The 21,822-nt window shown below is 33.5% G+C and overlaps 1 protein-coding gene across 2 annotated transcripts in view; it reads left to right on the top strand.

Annotated features, from left to right (window-relative positions):
• FNIP1 (folliculin interacting protein 1) overlaps nt 1–21,822 on the top strand; it is a 111,991-nt gene that overhangs the window by 30,312 nt on the left and 59,857 nt on the right. For both annotated transcript variants that reach the window (XM_010981179.3, XM_010981188.3), the window contains exon 2: nt 17,975–18,101. In XM_010981179.3, coding sequence (XP_010979481.1) covers nt 17,975–18,101 — 127 coding nt within the window. The remainder of the gene's footprint in view (nt 1–17,974; nt 18,102–21,822) is intronic.

Here is a 21,822-nt window from a genome sequence, read left to right as displayed (position 1 = left end):
CATCTAGTTTTTTAGAGATAAATGGGTGGAAGAAACAAACTAGAGTTATAAGAAACAGGCAAGATTGAACAAGAGACCGTAAGGGGTGAAATCAACTCTATAGACTTGGAGAGGAAGAGGAACAGCTTTCCTTTTAAGGTGAAAAAGGAAGGTAATATGATTGGGCTCTGTTACAGATGATCTAAGGATGATGGAGAATTGGTTAGAAAATTTGTGAGCATTGATATGAAAAGAAATAAACAGTCATTAATAGTTTTGTGGTAATGGCATGATGAATCACTAAATTCCTAGAAAGTGAGTCTGGAATAAGGTGCAACAGGAGAGCTTAAAGTTTAAAAAAAAAAAAAGGGCTGTATCCACATATAATATCTTGAGGGCTTGGACTTTTAGGATTGTCATGAGAAAGGAAGGTGATAGATACTAGAGATACTTATATTTTGTTGTGGTTTAGAGGTTATTTTGAGAATTGTTAGCACTTAAAACTATTAGCTAAAATGTTATTTAAAGAAAGATTGAATAACCTAGTGGAATTGGCATCATCGAGATTGATTCTTAATTTTCCAAGCTTTTGCTTTTATTGTATGTGCCTGTAGGATCACCACTGTGATTCTAAACTAATTTATTTTAGTCTTATTTGTGAACCCTGAATAATACATAGCACAAGACTCCTCTAAAACCTGTTTCTGTATTTTAGACAGCGTCTCAGTTTTCAGGTACTCTAGGCTGATAATAAAAAGTGAATCCTAATTTTTTCCTTTTTGGGAATTCAGAATACTTTGATGGTGGAGTGACGTTTGCTTTCTTTCAAATAACCTCTTGATTTTCATAAGTCCCGAAGCATTTTGTGAGTTAAAAGACCATTCAAAACAATGGCCTTCAGGTTGATTATTAAATTCATAAATTACCAGCAGGCTGACTTTAAAACTCTACTTCTGTTTCTTCTAGAACTTAGAAGTTAAACTTATTCGCAAGCTGTTAGCTAAAAAAGGGATGTTACTGGATTTATCTGCATATTTTATTCAGTTTTTCATATCCGCAAAAAAGCTGAGATTTTTCTCAACCTGAAAATAGATAAAACCTATTAATGTACAGATCATTTTAGACGTGCGGGAAAGACAAAGAGAAAGGAAAAAGATTTTGCTCTAGAAGCTGTCAATTCTTTCCTGCTGATTTTTAAAATTACATTTCTGTTCCTGACTTTCCAGCAGAGATATATCCAAATACATGTTTTAGCTTCCTTTAGGATATCTTCTTTTGGACATCCCACCAATGCTTTAGAATAATTACAAAATCAAATTGTTTAGGTTTCTTATTTCTGCCACCGGGTTATTTTGAGAAATAGTTAGCACTGCCCTAATACCACATTTAATCATTCATGAATTATTTTTGATTCTTGCTTTCTCAAATCCTTTTTTCACCATTGCCATTACCATCCTACTGGACCCATTACCTAGATCCAGCCCTGGTAATTTCAGACTGGTTCTCTCTGTTGCTTTTTTAACAGCACCTATATTGTGTTACTCTCTTCCTAAAGAATATGTGATGTTCTTGGTTTTTCGATTTTTGGGTTTTTTGTTCATATCTGAAAGTTTTAGAATTCTAGTATCTTAGAGTTTCATTGGGTGAATTTTACCTTTTCATTCTTATTTTCCAAATCTCTACACAACCTTTGGGTTTAGTAAGCCAGTAATCCTGCTGTTTACATTTTACTCTCATCTTTTTTTAATTGAAGTATAGTCAGTTTACAATGTTGTGTCAATGTCTGGTGTACAGAATAATAGTTCAATCATACATGTACATAAATATGTTCATTTTCATGTTCTTTTTCATTATAGGTTACTATAAAATATTGAATATAGTTCCCTGTGCTACACAGTATAAACTTGTTGTTTATCTATTTGATATATAGTAGTTAGTATCTGCAAATCTTGTACTCCCAATTTATCCCTTCCCACCTCCCTCCCTCTTGGTTTACCATAAGTTTGTTTTCTATATCTGTGAATCTGTTTCTTTTTTGTAATTAAGTTCATTGTCTCTTTTTTAGATTTCACTTTGCTCTCATAAGTCCTCGTCAGTTTTGTTCTTGCCTCTTCATAGCGCATTGCCCCCTCAAAATATAGAAAGTTCTAAAGAATTTAGGATATATCTTATATCATAATACTTTATCATGTAAAGATTAATATTTTAGGTAATTAGGTTTATTTATGTATTTATTTTAATGGAGGTACTGGGGTTTGAACCCAGGACCTCGTCGTGCATGCTAGGCACACACTCTGCCCCTGAGCTATACTCTCCCCTTTCGATTAATATTTTAGTATATACCCTATCTTCTTAGATTATAGGCTCTTTGGGGCTTGGGTTGGCTGTTTTTACCTCTACCTCTACAAAAGCCAGTTTTGACTTTTATGTATAGTAATAATAAAAGCATATACCTGGAATACTAATATTTCTGGAAGCATAGAATATGTACATGTATGTATTTTTATATCTTCTCATAAGCTTATTGTTATAGCTTATGTTATAGCTTATAGAGACCTATTCTGGCCAGGCACAGAATAGGTCTCTAATTGAGGTGTGTTCAACAAGTAAAATGCAATTAGTTAGTTAATAATAGCCATCTTTAATTGTATATTTACAGTATGCCAGATATTGTGCTAAATGCTTCATACATATTAAGCTCCTCTAAATACTTAGAATAATTGCATGGCATAAGTATTTTTATTTACATTAAGAATTGTAATATTTAGCAATACAGCTAATAAATGACAGAACTGGGACTTGTACCTTGGTCTGTTTTTAAAAGTACTCAATCACTGTGCTGTATTCCTTCCCATAATGTGTGTTTATATGAATTTATGTGTTTAAGACTTTTCAAATTATATTAGGCATCCTAAGACACTTTCATATTTAAGTGCATGGCCATATATATGAAGCTTACTGTGTAAATTTACACTCCTAAAATATAGCAAAGTGGTCTACCCTATGTATTGCACTGTTAATAAAAAGTCTGATTTGACAGAAATCAGAGGGTAGTGTATAGCATTCATAAATTCAAAATTGAATCTAGGGATTCTGAACCCAGAAAGGGAAAAAACTTGCCTAAGAAGTGAGACTCAAAATCAGACTATGTAACTGTGTCAGAGTACAAAACTAAAGTTTATAACAAAGACTGCAAGATATAGTAAACTAAGATAAAATGATTTCTCTCTCATATAATAGTGAAAACAAAAGAAAAGTAGATAGGTAATTTTAGCAGGTAGACAGTGCAGTTGCATGAAGCCATCTAGTGATCCAAACTGATAGGTCTGCTAGTATAGCTCTACCGTCTTCATCATGTGATTTTTCTTTCTGAGTCCAAGGAGGCTGCACTAATTATTGCTGTTTCCTAGCTATCAGGAAAAGGCAAGGGAAGTAGAAGGAAAAGCAATTTGTACTTAGGGAGATAGCCTAGAAGTTGCACACACCTGTTCCTCTTGTAGTCCATTAACTTGAATTTAGTAATATGGCCACACTTAGATGCAAGGGAAGCTAGGAAATGTAGTCTCTAGTTCAGTAGCCATGTCCCTGTGAAAACTCTGGTAGTCTTATTATTAAAAGGAAAGGAGAAAGCAAACCCTAGGTCAGTAGTCTTAATTACAGTCTTTATTTTGTTTTCAATATGAATGGCTATAGAGATTTTTAGGATATAATGATGAAGCCTTAATAATGTCTGATAACAATGACAGGGCTAAATGTGGGGCATTTGCTAGATAACGAGTAAGAGATAAGTTAGAGGTGTGCCAAGCAACAGTAGTGGTTAATTAGGCTTCTCTATGGTGTTTCTGTTTTCCATTAGAAAGGCTTTTTAGTTGAAAAAGCAAGATTTTGGTGGGGGTAGGGACGCAAGATTGGAAAGTGGCCAGGAGAATATCTAGAAAATGTGGGATCTGGGAAAATGTAGGTGGTGGGACAGGGAACATTGCAAGGTCAGGCTACAGAGATTCTAGCTCAGCTGGAGGGAGTCTGCACTAGAGTGAATAAACTAGAGGGCCTGAGTAACTTGAGGGGCAGGGTAGGATGGAAACATTTATTCTACAACTGAACAGAAAGATTTTTTGCTTTTTCTTTTTGATTAATTAGTGTCTTTATTTGTATTTTTTAATTGAAGTATAGTTGATGTATATTAGTTTTTGATGTAGAACATAGTGATGCAGTATTTTTATAGATTGTACTCCTTTTAAAGTTAATACAAAATAATAGCTAGATTTTCCTGTGCTGTACAATGTAACCTTGTTGCTTATTTATTTTGTACATAGTAGTTTGTATCTCTTAATCCCTTACCTCCATTTTGCCCTTCCCACCTTCCCTCTCCCCACTGGTAACCACTAGTTTGTTCTCTGTATCTGTGGGTCTGTTTCTGTTTTGTTGTATTCATTTGTTTGTTTTATTTTTTTAGTTTCCACATATTAGTGACAAATAGAATATTTGTCTTTACCTGACTTATTTTACTAAGGTAATACCCTCTAGGTCCCTCCACATTGTTGCAGATGGCAGAATTCCATTCTTCTTTATGTCTGAATAATATTCCTGCGTGTGTGTATGTGTGTGCGTGTGTGTCACATCTTCATTCTCTCACCGTTTGATGGACACTTAGGTTTCTTCCATATTTTGGCTATAGTAAATAATGCTGCTGTGAACATTGGGGTGCATATATCTTTTTGAATTAGTGTTTTCTTTTTTTTCAGATATGTAACTAGGACTGGGATTGCTGATCATATGGTTGTTCTATTTTTAGTTCTGTTGAGGAACTGCAATACTGTTTTCCATAGTGGCTGTACCAATTTACATTCCTGCTTTTTTGCTTTTATTTTTTAATGACAGTGGGCAAAGGAAGACTATTACTGTCTTTGTACTGCAAGCTGTATCCCCATTCCACACAGGTAGATATTGTACTTCCTCTGTGAATACATTTTCTTTATTGTGTTGGGGATGCCCGCAATACCACCCCATGTTCAGTAATTCACTGCAGAAACTCACAGGAATCAGCATATAGTCAAACTCAGAGCTAAAGTTTACTACAGGAAAGGATACAAAGCTTATACAAATCAGCAAAGGAAAAGGCATATGGAGCAAGGTCTGGAGAAAGCTAGGTGCAAACTTCCAAGCGTCGTTTCCCAGTAGAGTCACACAGGATGCATTTAAATTCTCCAGCAATGATGTGCTATTATTGGGGACTGGTCACATAGTGCCCAAGGTTTTTATTAGATACTGGTCATGTAGAAACCTCTGACCAGCATGTACCGAAATCCAGCCTCCCAGAAGAAAAGCAGGTATTCCTGCATAAACATATTTTGTACAGTTGTTTAGTCATAGTAAACCACACTTATCACTTAGGGAATGTTTCATGTTAGTATAGAGAACTGTTTACCAGTCAAGTTTCCAGATACCAGCCAACGGCCAGTCTTACAGACAGGTCTTTCTAAGGATGGCAGTCTTAAGTTTGCCATGCTAACTTCTTTCTGCACACTCGTCACTGACTTTATTCATGCAAGTTTTCTAGGTTTCTTGTGGAATGAATGCCATGTCCCCAAGTAGGCAAAGTCAGAAGTAATAGTTTATGGACTGCTTTCTTGTTGATTATCTTATTTAACTCTCCCCACAACTCTGTGATTGAGGTAAGTGGAGGAGAGAACTTTTATTAACCATTTTATAGACAAGCAAGTAGAAGTTTAAATAAGGAACTTAAATGATGTCCAAAACTAACAAAGTTTGGAGGCCAGGTTCTGTGAGTTCCAAATACTTTAAATACTCTAAAAAATACTTATGCATTTAAATTTGATCATCACTGAAAGGGAAAGTTAAAGGGAAAAAAGGGACATTTAAAGTTAAATGTTTTGTTAGCTTCCTGTAAAATCTCCCTAATAGTTATGACTTGGACCCCTCTCTCCCAGTCTTGGAGAAAGAGAGAAAAGAGGATTATATAGTAAGTTTATATTATGTTTAGAATATTATTTTCCTTTTTGAGAATAAAGAATTGGAAGCGAATACTGAATGCATTACACCCTGGAATCACTGTGTACCTCAGAGTAAGTATGAGCAAGTAGGTACTGAGATACGTTTGTTTCATTCTCATTTAAAAAAAAAGACCCGTTAAAATCCTGTTTCTTGTTTCATTAACATTAAACTGATCTCAAGATAAAAAATTTTGCCAGAGTTCATTCAAAAATTAGTTTTTAGCTTTGACCTATTAACAGGCTACTAAATATCAACCGTGGTGCTAGATGCTAGAATACAGCTGTGCACAAGTATGGTCCCATCCTCACAGAGCTTATGGTCCATAGAAATGGAGACAATAAGTAGGCAGTTATGACAGAAGTCTGTTAACTGCCAGAATGGAGGATGTACAGAGTGTCAGTTTAGAGCTCTTTAGGAGTAGAGAGTGGGGTGCTATGGAGGCAAATTGGGAGGGGTCCCTATTCCAGATGTAAGGTGGGGGATTGGAGTGATAAGGAAGGCTTCTTGTGGGAAGTAATGTATAAGCTGAGACTGGGAAAATGAACCAGACTAGTAGAGGGAGGACAGGAAAAAGTGTTCTAGACCAGAGGAAAAACACAGTGAAGAAGACTGAAGTGAAAACTTTGCATTTAAAAAACTGTTTGAAGTGGATATGAACAGGGGTGGAAGGAGAGAATAGGCAAAACCCAAATCTATTAAAAAGTTAGATCTTTATCATGAGAGCAATGCAGTATTAACCAGGAATTTTTAAGTAGGTGAATAATGTGTTGAGATTTTCCCACTTTGGGTACACTGGAGAATAAATTGGTGGAAAGCAGGAGAGGCTGGGAGATTAATTTAAGCAGTGAAATATTATGGTAGCCGAGACTAGGATAGTGGCAGTGTGATGGTGGTGGTGATCTCACTCGAGACATTTAGGAGCTAAAATAAACAGGACTTGGTGATTTAGGGATTTTTGGTTGAGCATCTAAGTTAATAGAGACTTTTTTAGGTTGACATTAGAGAAATAAACTTCTAATTAATTCGACTACTGGCTTTCCTGTTTTTTCTGTTTTGAAACACTTCCTTTTTCTTGCATTGTTTCTTAGTGTTGCAGTACTTTACTGATTTTTGAGCTAGTGGACATCAAACTTTTCTCTGGCTAGTTCTTTTCTATCCTGAAACTTTTCCATGGAAAAATAGATCATGTTCTGCTGCAAGATTATGAAGGTTATCAAGCAATTTTTCATTCCTTGCAGGAGAGGGTATCCAAACCTGGAAAGTCAAAGAAGTGGTTATTGAAATGAATGTGAAGTTTTGGTACCAGACTAGAGATGTAGAAGAGTATAATGTGAAAGTAAAGGTCTCCTTTCCTTTGTTCAATTTCCAGTTTTATTTCCTGTGATTTTCTTAACAGTTAATTGTGTATCTTTGTGTTAAGTTTCTTATTTATCTTTCATGAAAATGTTTAATGCACTTCAAGTATGTTAATATATTTTTTGCCTCCACTCTCATGGTTTACGTATTGTTTTGGACCTTGTTTTCTTCACATAATAATTAACCTTGAGGATCTTCATATACAACTCTGTCTTATCCTTTTAAAGGCTTACACAGTGTTTCACTGAATGAATGTACTGTAGTTTATTTATCAAGTCTCCTGTTGATGGGCATTTTAATTGTTTTTGTTTTTTTTTCCCTTTAAATTAGTGCTGCAGTAAATGCTAATATCTGAGTATATTAAACCCAGATTTGTATCACAAGTCTGTTGTGTATGAGCCCTGTAAAATTATTCAACTTACTATTATGTCTGAATGTAGACTTAGACAATCAAAGATGAATTCTTAAAAATATACTTAAGTTTTAAGTGAAGTCTGAAAGAGAAAGAGAAATACTTCATAATATCACTTATATGTGGAACCAAGAAAATAATACAGATGAATCTATTTACAAAACAGAAACAGACTCACAGACATAGAAAACAAATTTATGGTTACCAAGGAGGAAAGGGCAGGGAAGGGATAATTTGCAGTACAGGATTAACAGATACACACTACTGTAAAATAGATCAACAGCAAGGATTTACTGTATAGCCCAGGGAACTATATTCAGTAACTTGTAATAACCTATAGTGGAAAATAATTTGGAGAAATATATATATATAACTGAAAAAAATAGACAAGTTTTTAGAGCAATTTTAGGTTCCCAGAAAAATTGAGAAGAAGTTAGAGATTTCTGCCCCCTCCACAACACATGAAAGATGGATTTCAAAAGTTTTCTTGCTAATGAATTGTGGAGAAACTCTAGAACTATTGTGGCAGATATTTTTACATCTCAACAAGTACCAGGATTATTAGAATTAATTATGAAGTATAATTAAAGTAAATGAAGTTTTAGATTAAATAACTAGGACAAAAAGGCATTGTACTTGGAAAGACACTTCCAGTAACATGTCAGTAATTCACCGAATATTTACTGAAATTTTGATATGTCTGACAGTGTTTTAAGAGTTGAGATAAAACACTATCCCTATGCTAATCATAGAGATAGTACTATCTTATAGAAAACATAGCAGTCTAAGGACTGGACAAGTTAAAGCACTTTTCTAAGATCGAAGTCAGTCAGTATGTGGCAGAGTTTGGATTTAAAGCCAAGTTTGGCTGATTTCAGAGCCCATTCTCCTGTTTTTTTGTCATTTTGGGTGTAGGTAATGATTCTTGGTTTCAGCATGTTGTTTGTTAGGATTTGGGTTAATAGCTCATTGTATTAAGACATTTCTATTATTGCATTAGTCACATCAGCATAATAGACAGATGCACCCTTCAGTTTTTCTGGAAGAACATACTGATATATGTTAAAATGAAAACCCAGTGAAAGAATGTTTTTACAGCAAGCTGAAATGTATATTTCATGAACCAACCGAGTAATGTAACTTGGTAGTTTAATCGAAGTTTATAAATTCAGAGAGAGTGTTTTGTGTTAGACTTGTCTGTCTGAATTCAACATAGAGTTCCGATTTGTGAGTCAGTTTTCATACTGATCTTTCTGGGTGATCATTAGGGCCTGCTTTTTAGTTGCTTGTCATCTGAGTAGAACACTTTATGTGACTTTGAAGAATGTGTGTGAGTACTTAATCTGAAATGGCAGAGTTGGGACACGAGAAATTGAGAAAGGAGCATTTCTGTTTTCTTGTTTATCAGATGAGCCTGAATACCTTATAGATGGTGATTGTTGAGGAGTTGGGGTCTAGCTATGGTTGCCCGAGCACTCTGCCTAGGACATGCACTTGTTGAGTTAAAGAACCCTTTAAAAAAAAAAAAAAAGGTGATATTCCTAGTCTGCACCAACTGCCAGGATAGCACTAGTTTACAGAATACTTAGATTGATTTTCCTTAATTATAAATTTATAGTAGAAGAGATAAAGGGATTGGAAATGTGCTGTAATTTGCTTCTGTAAAAATCCCAGACTGTTCAGTGAAACAAAAGAACAGGATGTCACTTGTGAAATGGTAGGACTAGACAGCTAGAGCCTTTTGCAAAAATAGATTTTGTCATGGGCAGTAGATTTCTAAAAGGCTCCCAGTCCCTTGGTCCTGTTGCTAGGATTAAGCCTTTTTGCATTGCAGCATGGAGAGGCTTTCATTTGAGTTAAATTCAGCCTTCTTGGTATGTCACCTGATGGTCTTGTGGTTTCAGATGAATATGGTTCATTGCTATTATTAACCTGACTTGGCAGTTGTGCATAACTGGACTTTTAAGTGAGTTTGAAGAGTGGAATTGCCTAAGAGAAATAGAGATGCTACTGGCATACAGCTTAACTTAAAATGCTATTTTCAAATGTTGTTAACATCAGAATCTACCCAAATCTAATTATGAATTTAATGATGTAACAATTTAATCAGAGATTAAAGAGATTTTAGGTGTATATATATAAAAGTTGAATAAAATTACGGTAATAAATTTAATTAGAAGGACTTCTTGAGAGTGTTTTGAGCAGGTGGTAATCATTATTTTAAAATATATAATTTATAAATGCTATATGTTAGTCTTTGGTCCATGTGTGTCTTATTTCTCGTTCTGTCATTTTCTGCTCTTCTTTCTCATATTTACATAGGAACACTCACTACAGCTATTTGAAGGGCAGTGTGTTTTTGTTATGCACGTATTTGTAAGTAAAATTTGAATTAAAAACTTGACATTTTATTAGTCAGCTTGCTGATCACAATCCAACTTTTTTATACTTAATGTTATTCTTTAATTCTACTGATATGAACCTGAGTTTATTTGGTAGTGTTTTAGATGCTCTAGTAAACATCTTAACTATGGGTCTCCATGTAATCATTTAAGACTTGAATTAAATAATTTGAATTAATAATGAATTTAGACTAAGGTTACATTGTTTTTATATTTTAAGTGAATCCCACTGTGGAAGTCTAAAAATATTTTTTCAATGTATGTAACCCAGTTAAACAACTTCGATACTGGCTCTTTCGATTGTTTTAGCTCTTTTTAACATTCTTCCAGTGTTTGACTGCAGTTTAAGTTCTCAGGTATATAGAATTAATGTCAGAAAGTTAAAAAACCACGTAGGTCAGGTATATTTCAATTAGGGGTATGTGTCGCTGAAAAATACTAAGTATAATAATGATAGCAGGTATGACACATGGTATCCTCTCCTAGTATAGAAAGTTGCTATTGCTGAGATTCCATTTCACAAAGAATTCATGTTATAGACTGTCTTTTCCTTCTCTGAAATACTTTGTAAAATTTTACCTTGTACATAAGATTTTATACGTGTTAGATTATGGGTAAGTATAAACGGGTTTGGGGATCTTAACTAATGCTGGTAATAATCATTTATATTTTTATATTATATTATTTTTTGCTTTATTACCTTATTTGATTAGATAATGATGGTAATCCTATAGCCAAATGGCTGAGTATACTCGTCATTGAAATGCTAATGACATTCATTAGGATTGGATTTCATTAATATTCTAGGTATAATTGAATTTAGTATGACTGAAAATAAACATATTAAAGATTAACTAATCTTATTATAATATTTAGTTTATTAAAATGTAGTTGGAGAAAAATAATTAGATGTAAGTAGCCTATATAAGAATCAAGATTTTTCTGATAAGAAAAGGCCTAAAATGATAAGTAAGTGGTTTGTAACTGAATTAACAAATAAATCATGGGATTATTTTTCTGTCAAGTTAGAGAATTATAATTCCTTAGATAGAGAAATAATTACTCTACAGAAAGCCTATACATGTAGGCCTCCAGCATTAAAATGATACCTCTTGAAATAGCTATTCATTCACTCACTTACTTAGCAAATTAATTGAAGTTCTATTATATTTCTTATCTCTCCCAGCTTCTCCCTATAGTATTTAGGAAGATACTGAAACATGGAAAACCAAAACAAAATATAAACTAAAATTTGTGATTAACAAGTTGTCATTCTGGGAGGAATTTACGGTTTACAAATTCAGTAATATTGAAAACAAAATTGGTACAATAACAGCACCTCGTGACTGGTGATCCTATCTGTTTAAGAAAATTAACTCTTTTAGGCACTTCTTTAATGTGGGACTTCTAGCAGAGATGTAGTGATAACTATGAATAGTGATCTATATTTTTTCCTAATTATTTTCCATTTTTAAAAAACTTTCTATGGTGTAATTTTTACATGTGTTTTATGACTGCTGTAATTTTCTATATATGATTCCTCTAATTTAGTATATATCCTGAAGTTAATTCTTTCGACCCCTGAGTTGGAGGAGAGTTATCAACTTGGATCCTTAACTGTACAAAAAAATGAGTACTGTCTATAAACTGAGTAAATAATTGTCTGATGCATATGTAGTTCACATGTATATAGATTTTTTTTATTAATACTATATTGAATTCATAGTAGCTTCCAGTCATACTTTCTCAGTTGCTGGATACTATTTTTTTTTTAAACATTAAAGAGGTATTCTTTTACTAGAATGATTTGGGAATTGCTGATATAGACCATATGTTTACAATTACTATTTTTTTTAAATATATAGTAAATATATCAAAAATAAAATAAGAACCTCCCTTATACAGTTGGGACTTCCAGATTAGTGGGAAAAGTCAATTGAAGTAAGGAGTTTAAAAACTTGCATATGTTGTAACATTTTATTTTCAGCTCGAAATATGTACATATGCATTCATCTGCAAGTCCTCTGCTACTCAGTATGTTTTACAGAGGGAATGGTGAATGTTATTTCTCCGTCATGGGGCCAAAAAATTTAAAATGTTATGTAAAGTGAAAAAACATTGTAGGACTTAAATACTTTGCTTTCAAAAGATATATTTAAACGTTGGCTAGTTAGCAGATTTCTCTAAAGCAAAATCTGCAAATTTTTGAAACCTCAGATCACTTGCCCCATGTATAGAAAATATTTCTCCATTGGCTCTGGTGCTTTTGGCTATGTTGCTTTGAGGTTCTTAATGGTGACCAATCCTTGGCATGTTGGTGTTATGTTGGGAAAGCTTTTTACTTGTAGCCTAATTTAGCATTCCTCTTTGTCTCCCTCCCTTCCTCCATCCATGTTCCTTTTCTTCTCCAAGAATTTACGCTTTATCAAGTTCAAAATGTTTTCCAGTACTGGGGAGCAGTTTCACTAATTCTGCCTACATAAACTTTTGAAACTGGGCTGCCCTCTCTCCATTTCTTGCAAGAGCACAGGGTGTTAATGTTTTTTTCAGAGCTGGTCTGCATCATCTTGCATGTTTTATTTCAGTGAGACAACAGTGATGATTGAGGCTCAGGAGAGAACAACTAACATAGTGCCAGGTACATAGTATGGACTGTACAAATAATTATTGAATGAATGAACTTAAAATCTACAAGCTTGCTAAGTATACTGTATAGTAAGAGATTATTCCAGACCCTTTGTTGCTAAGTTGAAGTAAAAATATGTGGATGATTAATTAGAAGTAGGAGTAGGGGAAGAGAATAGATCAGTTGATATTTATTTACAAATGTATGAAATTCAATCTTAAGATGATTGATGAAGCAAGAAGTCAAATAGGAAAAAAAAAAAGATGAATTATTTAGGTAATGTGTTGAGATAGAAGCTAGCATTTAGCCTGGTGTTTCTCAGTTTTTTGTGTTTTTTTTAAAATTATTGTCCTCCTAGGGAGCTTTCCTTAAGACATTTTTTTCCTTAACTGCCACTACCCCGGCTGTGAAAAAAAAATTTTTAAGGCACCAGATAAACCACAGATGTACTGTGTATTTTCCTATGTAATATGCCCCTTTGGAGGGCCACACCCATTGTAATATCTAAAATTTTTGGAGGGATCTTCTTTCCCCCCTTCTCCCCACGCAGAACCAAATTTCCCTCCATGGAAGCCATCTTGTTCTCACTGAGAATGCATATTTTAGTCCTAATTTAGTAGCCAGTAACGTACGTTATAGAAATTCATATGGTCTTCTGAGTTGCTATGTCAGTGCCTAAAGGGACATGTCTATTTATTGTTTATTTCCTATTAGCATTCTTTTAAGATGTCAGGTAAAAAACATGCAGAGCAGATATGCTGACATAAACTATAAATAACCCCTGGGTAGAGTCTTAAAATAGTTTGTGGTTCATCACTGAGCAGTTTTCTTACTAATGTTTTAATTAATATTATGCTGAACACAATAGCTTAATACTGAGGAAAGTTTTGCTGTAGTATATAGATAATTTTTTGTAACTGGTGATGGTGTGCTTATCACTGTTAATGATTTGGCTTGTTATGTCTTCAGTTAAATTTTGATAAAAAGAGACAACATGATGATGTGGAATATGTGGTGGATTAGATATGAGAAGACTTAGATTCTAGTATAATAAAGGATCATTCTAAAGCCTTGGACTTTCCATGTCTTGACTATTGTAAATAGTGCTGCTGTGAACATTGGGTTGCTTGTATCTTTTCAAATTAGAGTTTTGTATTTTTTCCAAATATATAGCCAGAAGTGGGATTGCTGGATCATATGGTAGCTCTATTTTTAGTTTTCTTAAAGAACTTTCATAATTTTTTCCATAGTGGCTATACTAATTGACATTTCCACCAACAGTGTATGGGAGTTTCCTTTTCTCCACACCCTCTCCAGCATTTACTTTTTGTAGACTTTTTGATGATAGTCATTCTGACCAGTGTAAGATGATACCTCATTGTTTTTTGCTTTGCATTTCTCTAACAATTAGCAATGTTGAAATCTTTTCATATGTATGTCTTCTTTGGAGAAATGTCTGTTTAGATCTTTTGCCCATTTTTTGATTGTTTTTTTTTTGAGTTGATTGAGTTTGTGTATTGTAACCCCTTGTTGGTTGCATCATTTGTAAATATTTTCTCGCATTTCATAGGTTGTCTTTTCATTCTGTTTGTGGTTTCCTTTGCTCTGCAAAAGTTTTTAAGTTTAATTAGGTTCCATTTGTTTATTTTTGCCTTGGGAGACTGATCTAAGAAAATTTTGCTACAATTTATGTCAAAGAATGTTTTGCCTATGTTCTCTTCTAAGAGTTTTATGGTGTCGTGTCTTATATTTAGGACTTTAAAATCGTTTTGAGTTTATTTCTATGTATGGTGTGAGGGAATGTTATAATTTCATTGCTTTGTATATAGCTGTCCAGCTTTCCCAACACTGCTTGTTGGAGAGACCATCTTTTCCCCATTGTGTATTGTTGCCTCCTTTGTCATAGATTAATTAACTACAAGTGTTTATTTCAGGGCTCTCTATTCCATTTCATTGATCTATATGCCTATTTTTATGCCAGTACCACGCTGTCTTGATTACTGTAGCTTTGTAGCATTGTCTGAATTGTGGAAGGAGTATACCTCCAGCTTTGTTCTTTTTCCTCAGGATTGCTCTGGCACTCTTTGTGGATCCATATAAATTTTAGGATTGTTTGTTCTAGTTCTGTGAAAAATGCCCTTGGTATTTTGCTGGGGATCGTGTTAAATCTGTAGATTGCTTGGTGTACAGCATAGTAATTCACAATTTTTAAAGGTTATTCTCCATAATAAGTTTTATAAAGCATGGTCTGTATTCCCTGTGCTGTACAGTATATCCTTGTAGCTTATTTATTTTATACATACTAGCTTGTATCTCCTAGTCCTCTACCCTTGTCTTGCTCCTCTCCCTTCCTATTCCCCACTGGTAACCACTAGTTTGTTCTTTATATGTGGGAATCTGTTTCTTTTTTGTTATATTCACTAGTATGTTTTATTTTTAGATTCCACATATAAGTGATATCACAGTATTTATCCTTCTCTGTCTGACTTACTTCATAAGCATTTGAGGTTATAAAGTGTTCTGGAATTAGTAGTGATGGTTGTATAACTTAGTGAATATTCTAAAAAGCACTGAATTGTATACTGTAAAAGGTGAATTCTATAGTATATGAAGTTTATCACAACAATAGAAGTTAGAATGCTTTTCTCCTGAACTTATCTAAGCATTTGTAAAGTTTTATCTATTAATTCAAAATAAGACTATTTAATAGCTAAAGTTATATAGAAAGAAAGAGTATCTATGCATTCATGGCACACAAAGATTTCTTAAACAACACAAAAGTTACTAAGCATAAAAGGAAAAAAACTGATACATTGGATTTCATCAAAATTTAAAACCTGCACATCAAAAGACAAAATTTTTATAAAGTCACTCATAAACAGGAAGAACTTATTTGCACTGTATTTAATTGACAAAGAAATTGTAAATAGCCTAGTCAAAGAACTCTTAGAAAGCAATAAGATAAACAATTTGTCTGATTTTTAAATGGGTAAAAAGGCTTGGGCATTTCACATAAGAAGACATATCAATGATGAATGAACAAAGCACATGGAAAAGATACTAAGAGTATTAATCATCAGAAATGCAAACTAAAACGTTTTCACAACCATTAAAATGGATAAAATTAAAAGGACTAATAACACTAGTTGTTGGGAAGAATATGAAGCACTTGGAACTCTTATACATTGTTGGTAGGAGTATAAAAGGGTACAAACCATTTTGGAAAATTATTTGGCAGCTATGATCCAGCAATTCTTTTCATAGGTACTTATCCAGTAGAAAATACATGTTCAAAGACTTTCATAGATACACTTTCTGCAGCTTTATTCGTAACAGCAAAAAAACTGGGAACACCACAAGTGACCATCAATGGGAAAATGGATAAACAAGTTATGATACACTTCTACATGGAAATACTACTCAGAAATAACAAGGAATGAACTACCAGTCATGACATATATGAACTCTAAAACAGTGTCGAGTGAAAAAGATCCAGACACAAAAGCATGCATATTGGGATTTCCATTTGTATGTAGTTTAAGACTAGGTAAAGCTAACCTATGGCGATAGCAATCAAAGTAATGCTTTGCCGGAGGCAGGGTGTAAAGAGAATGGACTAGAAAAGAAAATGAAGGAATTTTCTGGAGTGACTGAAATGTTCTATTCAGCCTGATGGAACTAACAACAGACAGCTCCTGGAATGGAAGTTCTCCTGTTTCTTGGCAACTATCACATAAGTTATAGTGTGATCCGTTCACCAGATTAGTATCTCCATCATACAATTCATTATTTTCTCTGTTTCTGTCTCCTCCTCATCTCACTCACTCCATTAATCTTTTTAATTGTGAAATACAATGCATGCATAAAAATACATAAAACAAATGCAGTGGCTTTTTTATTTTGGTACTGTAAAGCGAATATCTGTGTAAACATTATCCAGTCAAAAAATTGAACATAATGCCACAGTCCTTTTGTTGTGTCCCTTTTTGATTAAACCCCCACCTAACTCCCAGAGATACCCACTCTCCAAACTTTTGAAACCATCATTTCCTTTGTTTTCCTTGTAGTTTTATTATTTATTTATTTTATTTTTTAAAAGCCCGTTTCTTTCTTTTTTTTTAATTATTTATTTTTGATGGAGGAGGTAATTAAGTTTATTTCTTTCTTTCGTAATGGAGATACTAGGGATTGAACCCAGGATATTGTGCATGCTAAGCGGGCACTCTACCACTGAGCCATACCCTCTGCCTTCCTTGTAGTTTTAAAAACTAAAAATATATCCCTTGATAAAACTTACTTGATTTAAACCTTTCTATAAATGATGAAATATAGTAACTATTTGTGTGTATGTATCATTGTGTGTCATTGTCTTCTTTCTTTTGTGCAGGGTCCATCTATGTTTTTGCCTATAGCTGAAGTTCATTTATTCTGTTTGTTGTGTAGTTTCATAGTCTGAATATACTATATTTACTCATTCTATTGGTAAGAATATGAATTTTCAGGTTTCAACTGTTTTGAACAGTGCTGCTATGAACATTCTTGTATAATGGTATACTTTTCTGGAATGGAATTGTTGGGGAGAACTTTAGTTTTATGATATTTTGTCTGTTTGTTATTTATATGTATTTTTAAAAATTGTTCCCTTAATAAGAGTATGCCAGTTTTCACTCATACTGGCTATATTTAAGAATTTCTACCCCTTTTGGTCATTCATCACTTTTATTTGTTTTTGTTTTATAAGTAATTAGCTGCTGTTATTTAAACTGAAAACTGCTTCTGTTTTTACATTTCCATATTAAATAAATAGTAACAAAAGTATTTAAAAATGTGGGTTAACCTTACACTATCTGGATCCATAGCATGAAGTTAATCTGTATTTTCATTATGTTAAATGTACTTACATATTTTTATTATTAGCCTTTTTTAGATTTATGTGGGATGACTACATTTTATGTACACTGAGGAATACTTAGCACAACTTTTATTCTTTCTTATCAATCTGAAATGTCATAGCTGTATAAATTTTCAGCCCTAAACTAAATAGTGGTATTTTTTATAAAGATCTTATGTATATTCTTGAGCAGTAATTCAACTCTGGGTTTTAATATATAGGTTTTATTTCTAAGAGTTTCTGTGGAATATTTATTAAAATAATTCTAATGGATCTTTATTTTTTTGTTAAAGTTGGCCTTTGTCAGAATTTGATCCAAGCCAGATTCGGCTGATTGTATATCAAGACTGTGAAAGACGAGGAAGAAATGTCTTGTTTGACTCCAGTGTTAAAAGGAAAAATGAGGACATATCAGTTTCGGTGAGCATTATTACTGATTTGGTTGAAATGTAATGTCAAGTATTTTAATTCAAGAAAGAATGAGTAAGATTTCAATTATGGTACTTTTATTTGTCAGTACAAAATACCTTCACTATGTTTTTAAAATTTAGAGAATTGATTTTGAGAATTTTTAAAGGAAAAACACTTGTATTTTTTGTTGTTAGTCTAGTACCAGAAAATACTTAAGTTTGACATTTATTTACTTATATATATATATATATATATATATATATATATTTGCTTATATAATTGTATTGTGAGATATGACTAGAGCTACAGGGACTCTTAAAGAGAATCTGGTCCAAATCTCTCCTGTAGGAATTGTGGAAAGTGTGACCTAGAGAGTTGAAATTAGTTGTCTGAAGATACAAAGCAAGTTAAACCTCTAGCCCTTAGTCCATCATATTTTCCCATACCATTCAGCAGTATCAAGAAGATTTGTTCTGTTAACTCTGATCATCATATTTTGAATTATGTTATGACTAGTTTAGCATTAGTACATGGCCATTCTCTTGATCGTCCAAGAAAACCCAAGAAAAATCCTGTTATCTTTGCTGATGCTACTTCCCTTACACTTTCATGCATAAAGGCTCTCAGTCCCCTGGAGCGATAATCTGGAAATGGAAGCCTGGAATTATGTTTTCTCCCCTCCGTTAAATTGACAATTTTCACTAACATTTCAGTAAACAACAGAAAACAAAATACTTTGGGAAAGCTTTTCCTACCAGTAGAATTGTATACTAAGGCAAATAACTATTTATTTTTTGAGACGTGGGGGAGTTTGTATTTGAAATTTTGGGTTCTTAGGGAAAATTTTGATATATTGGCCATGTCTGTTGTCTTATTTACAACAGCATCCTCAACATCTGTATAGTGACATACAATAAGTACTTGTCTAATTTTTGAGTTATTTTGATTGTCAGATTTTAGGATCTTCTGATTAGTAACACATTTCTTAATTTTCTGGAGATTGTACTTTGTTTAGATTTATTAAATATTATCTGGACACTTTTTTCAATCTGACAAAAAAAACTGCAAAATTTTCTTAAAATATTGTTTATTTGTGCAAGTAACTACAAAGCACTGGGTACTCGGAGATTTAACAGTCTCTGCTCTCTTGGTGCCTGCAGTTAGGCGTTCTTTTAGGGGCAGTTAACGTTGAACAATAAATAAACAAATAATTCCAAAATTGAAAGAAATACACAAAATTCTTACGAGATTCCACAGGAAGGAACTCATTTTTCATCATTTTGTATGTAGGGGTGTTAAGAAAGGTTACACTGAGGAAGTGAAATTCAAGCTGACATCTGAAGAAACTGAAGACATCATGTAGGGAATGAATATTCCTGTTAGCTGGACCTGCAAATGCAGTCTACAAAGAGACTTAGGAGCTTTGTGAATTGAAGGATCTGAAAGAAGGCTAGTCTGGCTGGAATGATAGTAAAGTAGCTAGAGATGAAGTTGGAGAGAGAGGGAGCAGTAGCCAGAGTATTCAGGGCCTTTTAGATCTCTGGGGTAGAAGTGTATATTGTATCCTAAGTGTATATTGTAGCCTTAGTTTATATGTTCCTAATAAATTCTATTTTTTTAAAAGTATTTTGGCAAAAGCTACAAAGCTGAAAACATAAAGAAAAGAGTTTCTTCAATCTGGACATTTGTTTTCTTTAAACAGAGGGAAGCCATTAAAGAGATCTGGTTTACATTTCAAAAAATCACTTTGGTAGAGAGTCCAGAAATACACTCACACATATGTGGTCAGTTAACTTAAGACAAAGGAGCCAAGGAATGTACAGTGGGATAGGACAGTCTCTTCAATAAATGATACTGGAAAACCTGGACAGCCACATGCAAGAGAATGAAACTGGACTACTCTCTAACACTGTGGACAAAAACTAATTCAAAATGGTTCAAAGTCTTGAATGTAAGACCTACTGAAACCATTAAACTAGAAGAAAATGTAAGCAATAAGCTCCTTGGTATTGGTCTTTGCAATTATTAAGTTTGTTTGGTTTTTTTTTTGATTTGAGACCAAAAGCAAAGGCAACAAAGGCAAAAATTAACAAGTGGGATTACATCAAACTAAAAAGTGTCTGCACAGCAAAGGAAACCATCAACAAAATGAAAAGGGAGCCTACCAAATTGGAGAAAATATTTGCAAATCATGTATTTCATAAGGGGTTAATATCCAAAATAGATGAAGAACTCGTACAACTCATTGGCCAAAGAAAACAATCTAACTGAAAAGTGGGCAGAGGATCCAAAAGGACATTTTCTAGAAAAGACATACAGATGGCCAACAGGTACATGGAAAGGTGCTCAACATTGCTAATCAGGAAAATGTTAATCAAAACCGCAATGATGTATCACCTAAACTTGTTAGAATGGCTGTTAGGAAAAAGGCAAGAAATGACAAATGTTGGTGAGGGTGTGGAGAAAAGAGAACCCTTGTGCACTGTTGATGGGAATGTAAGTTGGTGCAGCCACTATGGACAACAGTATGAAGATTCCTTAAAAGATTAAAAATAGAACTATCATATGATCCAGCAATTTCACATCTGGGTATTTATCTGAAGAAAATGAAAACACTGACTTAAAGAGATGTCTGCACTCCCATGTTCATTATAACATTGTAATAGCCAAGCACGAAAGCAGACTAAGTGCCCATTGATCAGCATAAAAAAGAAGGAAGCCTTGCCATTTTTTGGCAACACAAATGGACCTTGAGGGTATTATGCTAAGTGAAGTAAGTCAGACAAAGAAAGACAAATAACTGTATGATTTCACTTATCTGTGGAATCTAAAAAACTGAACTGCTAGGAGAACAGATAGGTGGTTGCCAGAGGCAGGCTTGGGGAGTGGGAAACATGAGTGAAGGGAGTCAAAATGTACAAACTTTCAGTTATAAAATAAGTAAGTCATGGGGATGTAATGTACAGTATGGTCACTGTAGTTAATAATACTGTATTACATATTTGAAAGTTGCTAAAAAGAGTAGATCTTCAAAGATCTCATAACAAAAAAAATTTTTTTTTGTAGCTAGGTATAGTGATGAATGTTAACTAGACTTATTGTAATCATTTTGCAGCATATACAAATACTGTATCATTACGTTGTATATCTGAAACTAATGTGTCAGTTATAGTTCACTTTTTAAAATTTAGTTTAAAAAAATTGCTTTGTTATGTAGAGAAAATTTGGATGTGAGGTGGTGAGGGAGAAGGAAGTGTTTGTTGAATTCAGTGTTTTGGTTTTGATAGCTGAGTAGTGAGATACCTAAGTCAGAATTGTAGATGGTCAAACAGACAGTTGAAATCTAAGGCTAGTTGCAAATGTAATAAGCATGTCTTCTTTGTATTTAGACTGGTAATAAATAGCCCAGTAGAATTTGAGACTGACAGATTAACAATGATTGATTAATCAAAACTCTCTTGATTATTTTTTTAGCAAATATTCATTGAAGTTTCTTTTTTTGTTCTTGATACTGTTGCATTGAATTGCAGCATAGACCTCTTCTTTACTATTTGTCTTGATTAATGCTGTTCACTGTTTTGTTACCATTCTTCCCTTTTGTCTCCAACAGAAATGACTTATGCTTTTTCTTGAATCCTCCCTGCCCACCTTTTCTGGGATGATGCTTCTTTAGTCTTACTAGTTTTCTCTCCTTCTGAGGTCTCCTCCTTCCCTTTCAGTTAGCTTTTTT

The sequence above is a fragment of the Camelus dromedarius genome, chromosome 3 (assembly GCF_036321535.1).
Source record: "Camelus dromedarius isolate mCamDro1 chromosome 3, mCamDro1.pat, whole genome shotgun sequence".
NCBI classification, from domain to species: domain Eukaryota; kingdom Metazoa; phylum Chordata; class Mammalia; order Artiodactyla; family Camelidae; genus Camelus; species Camelus dromedarius.
Note: the sequence above shows the minus strand (reverse complement) of the source record. Positions and strands in the feature narration are given on the sequence as shown.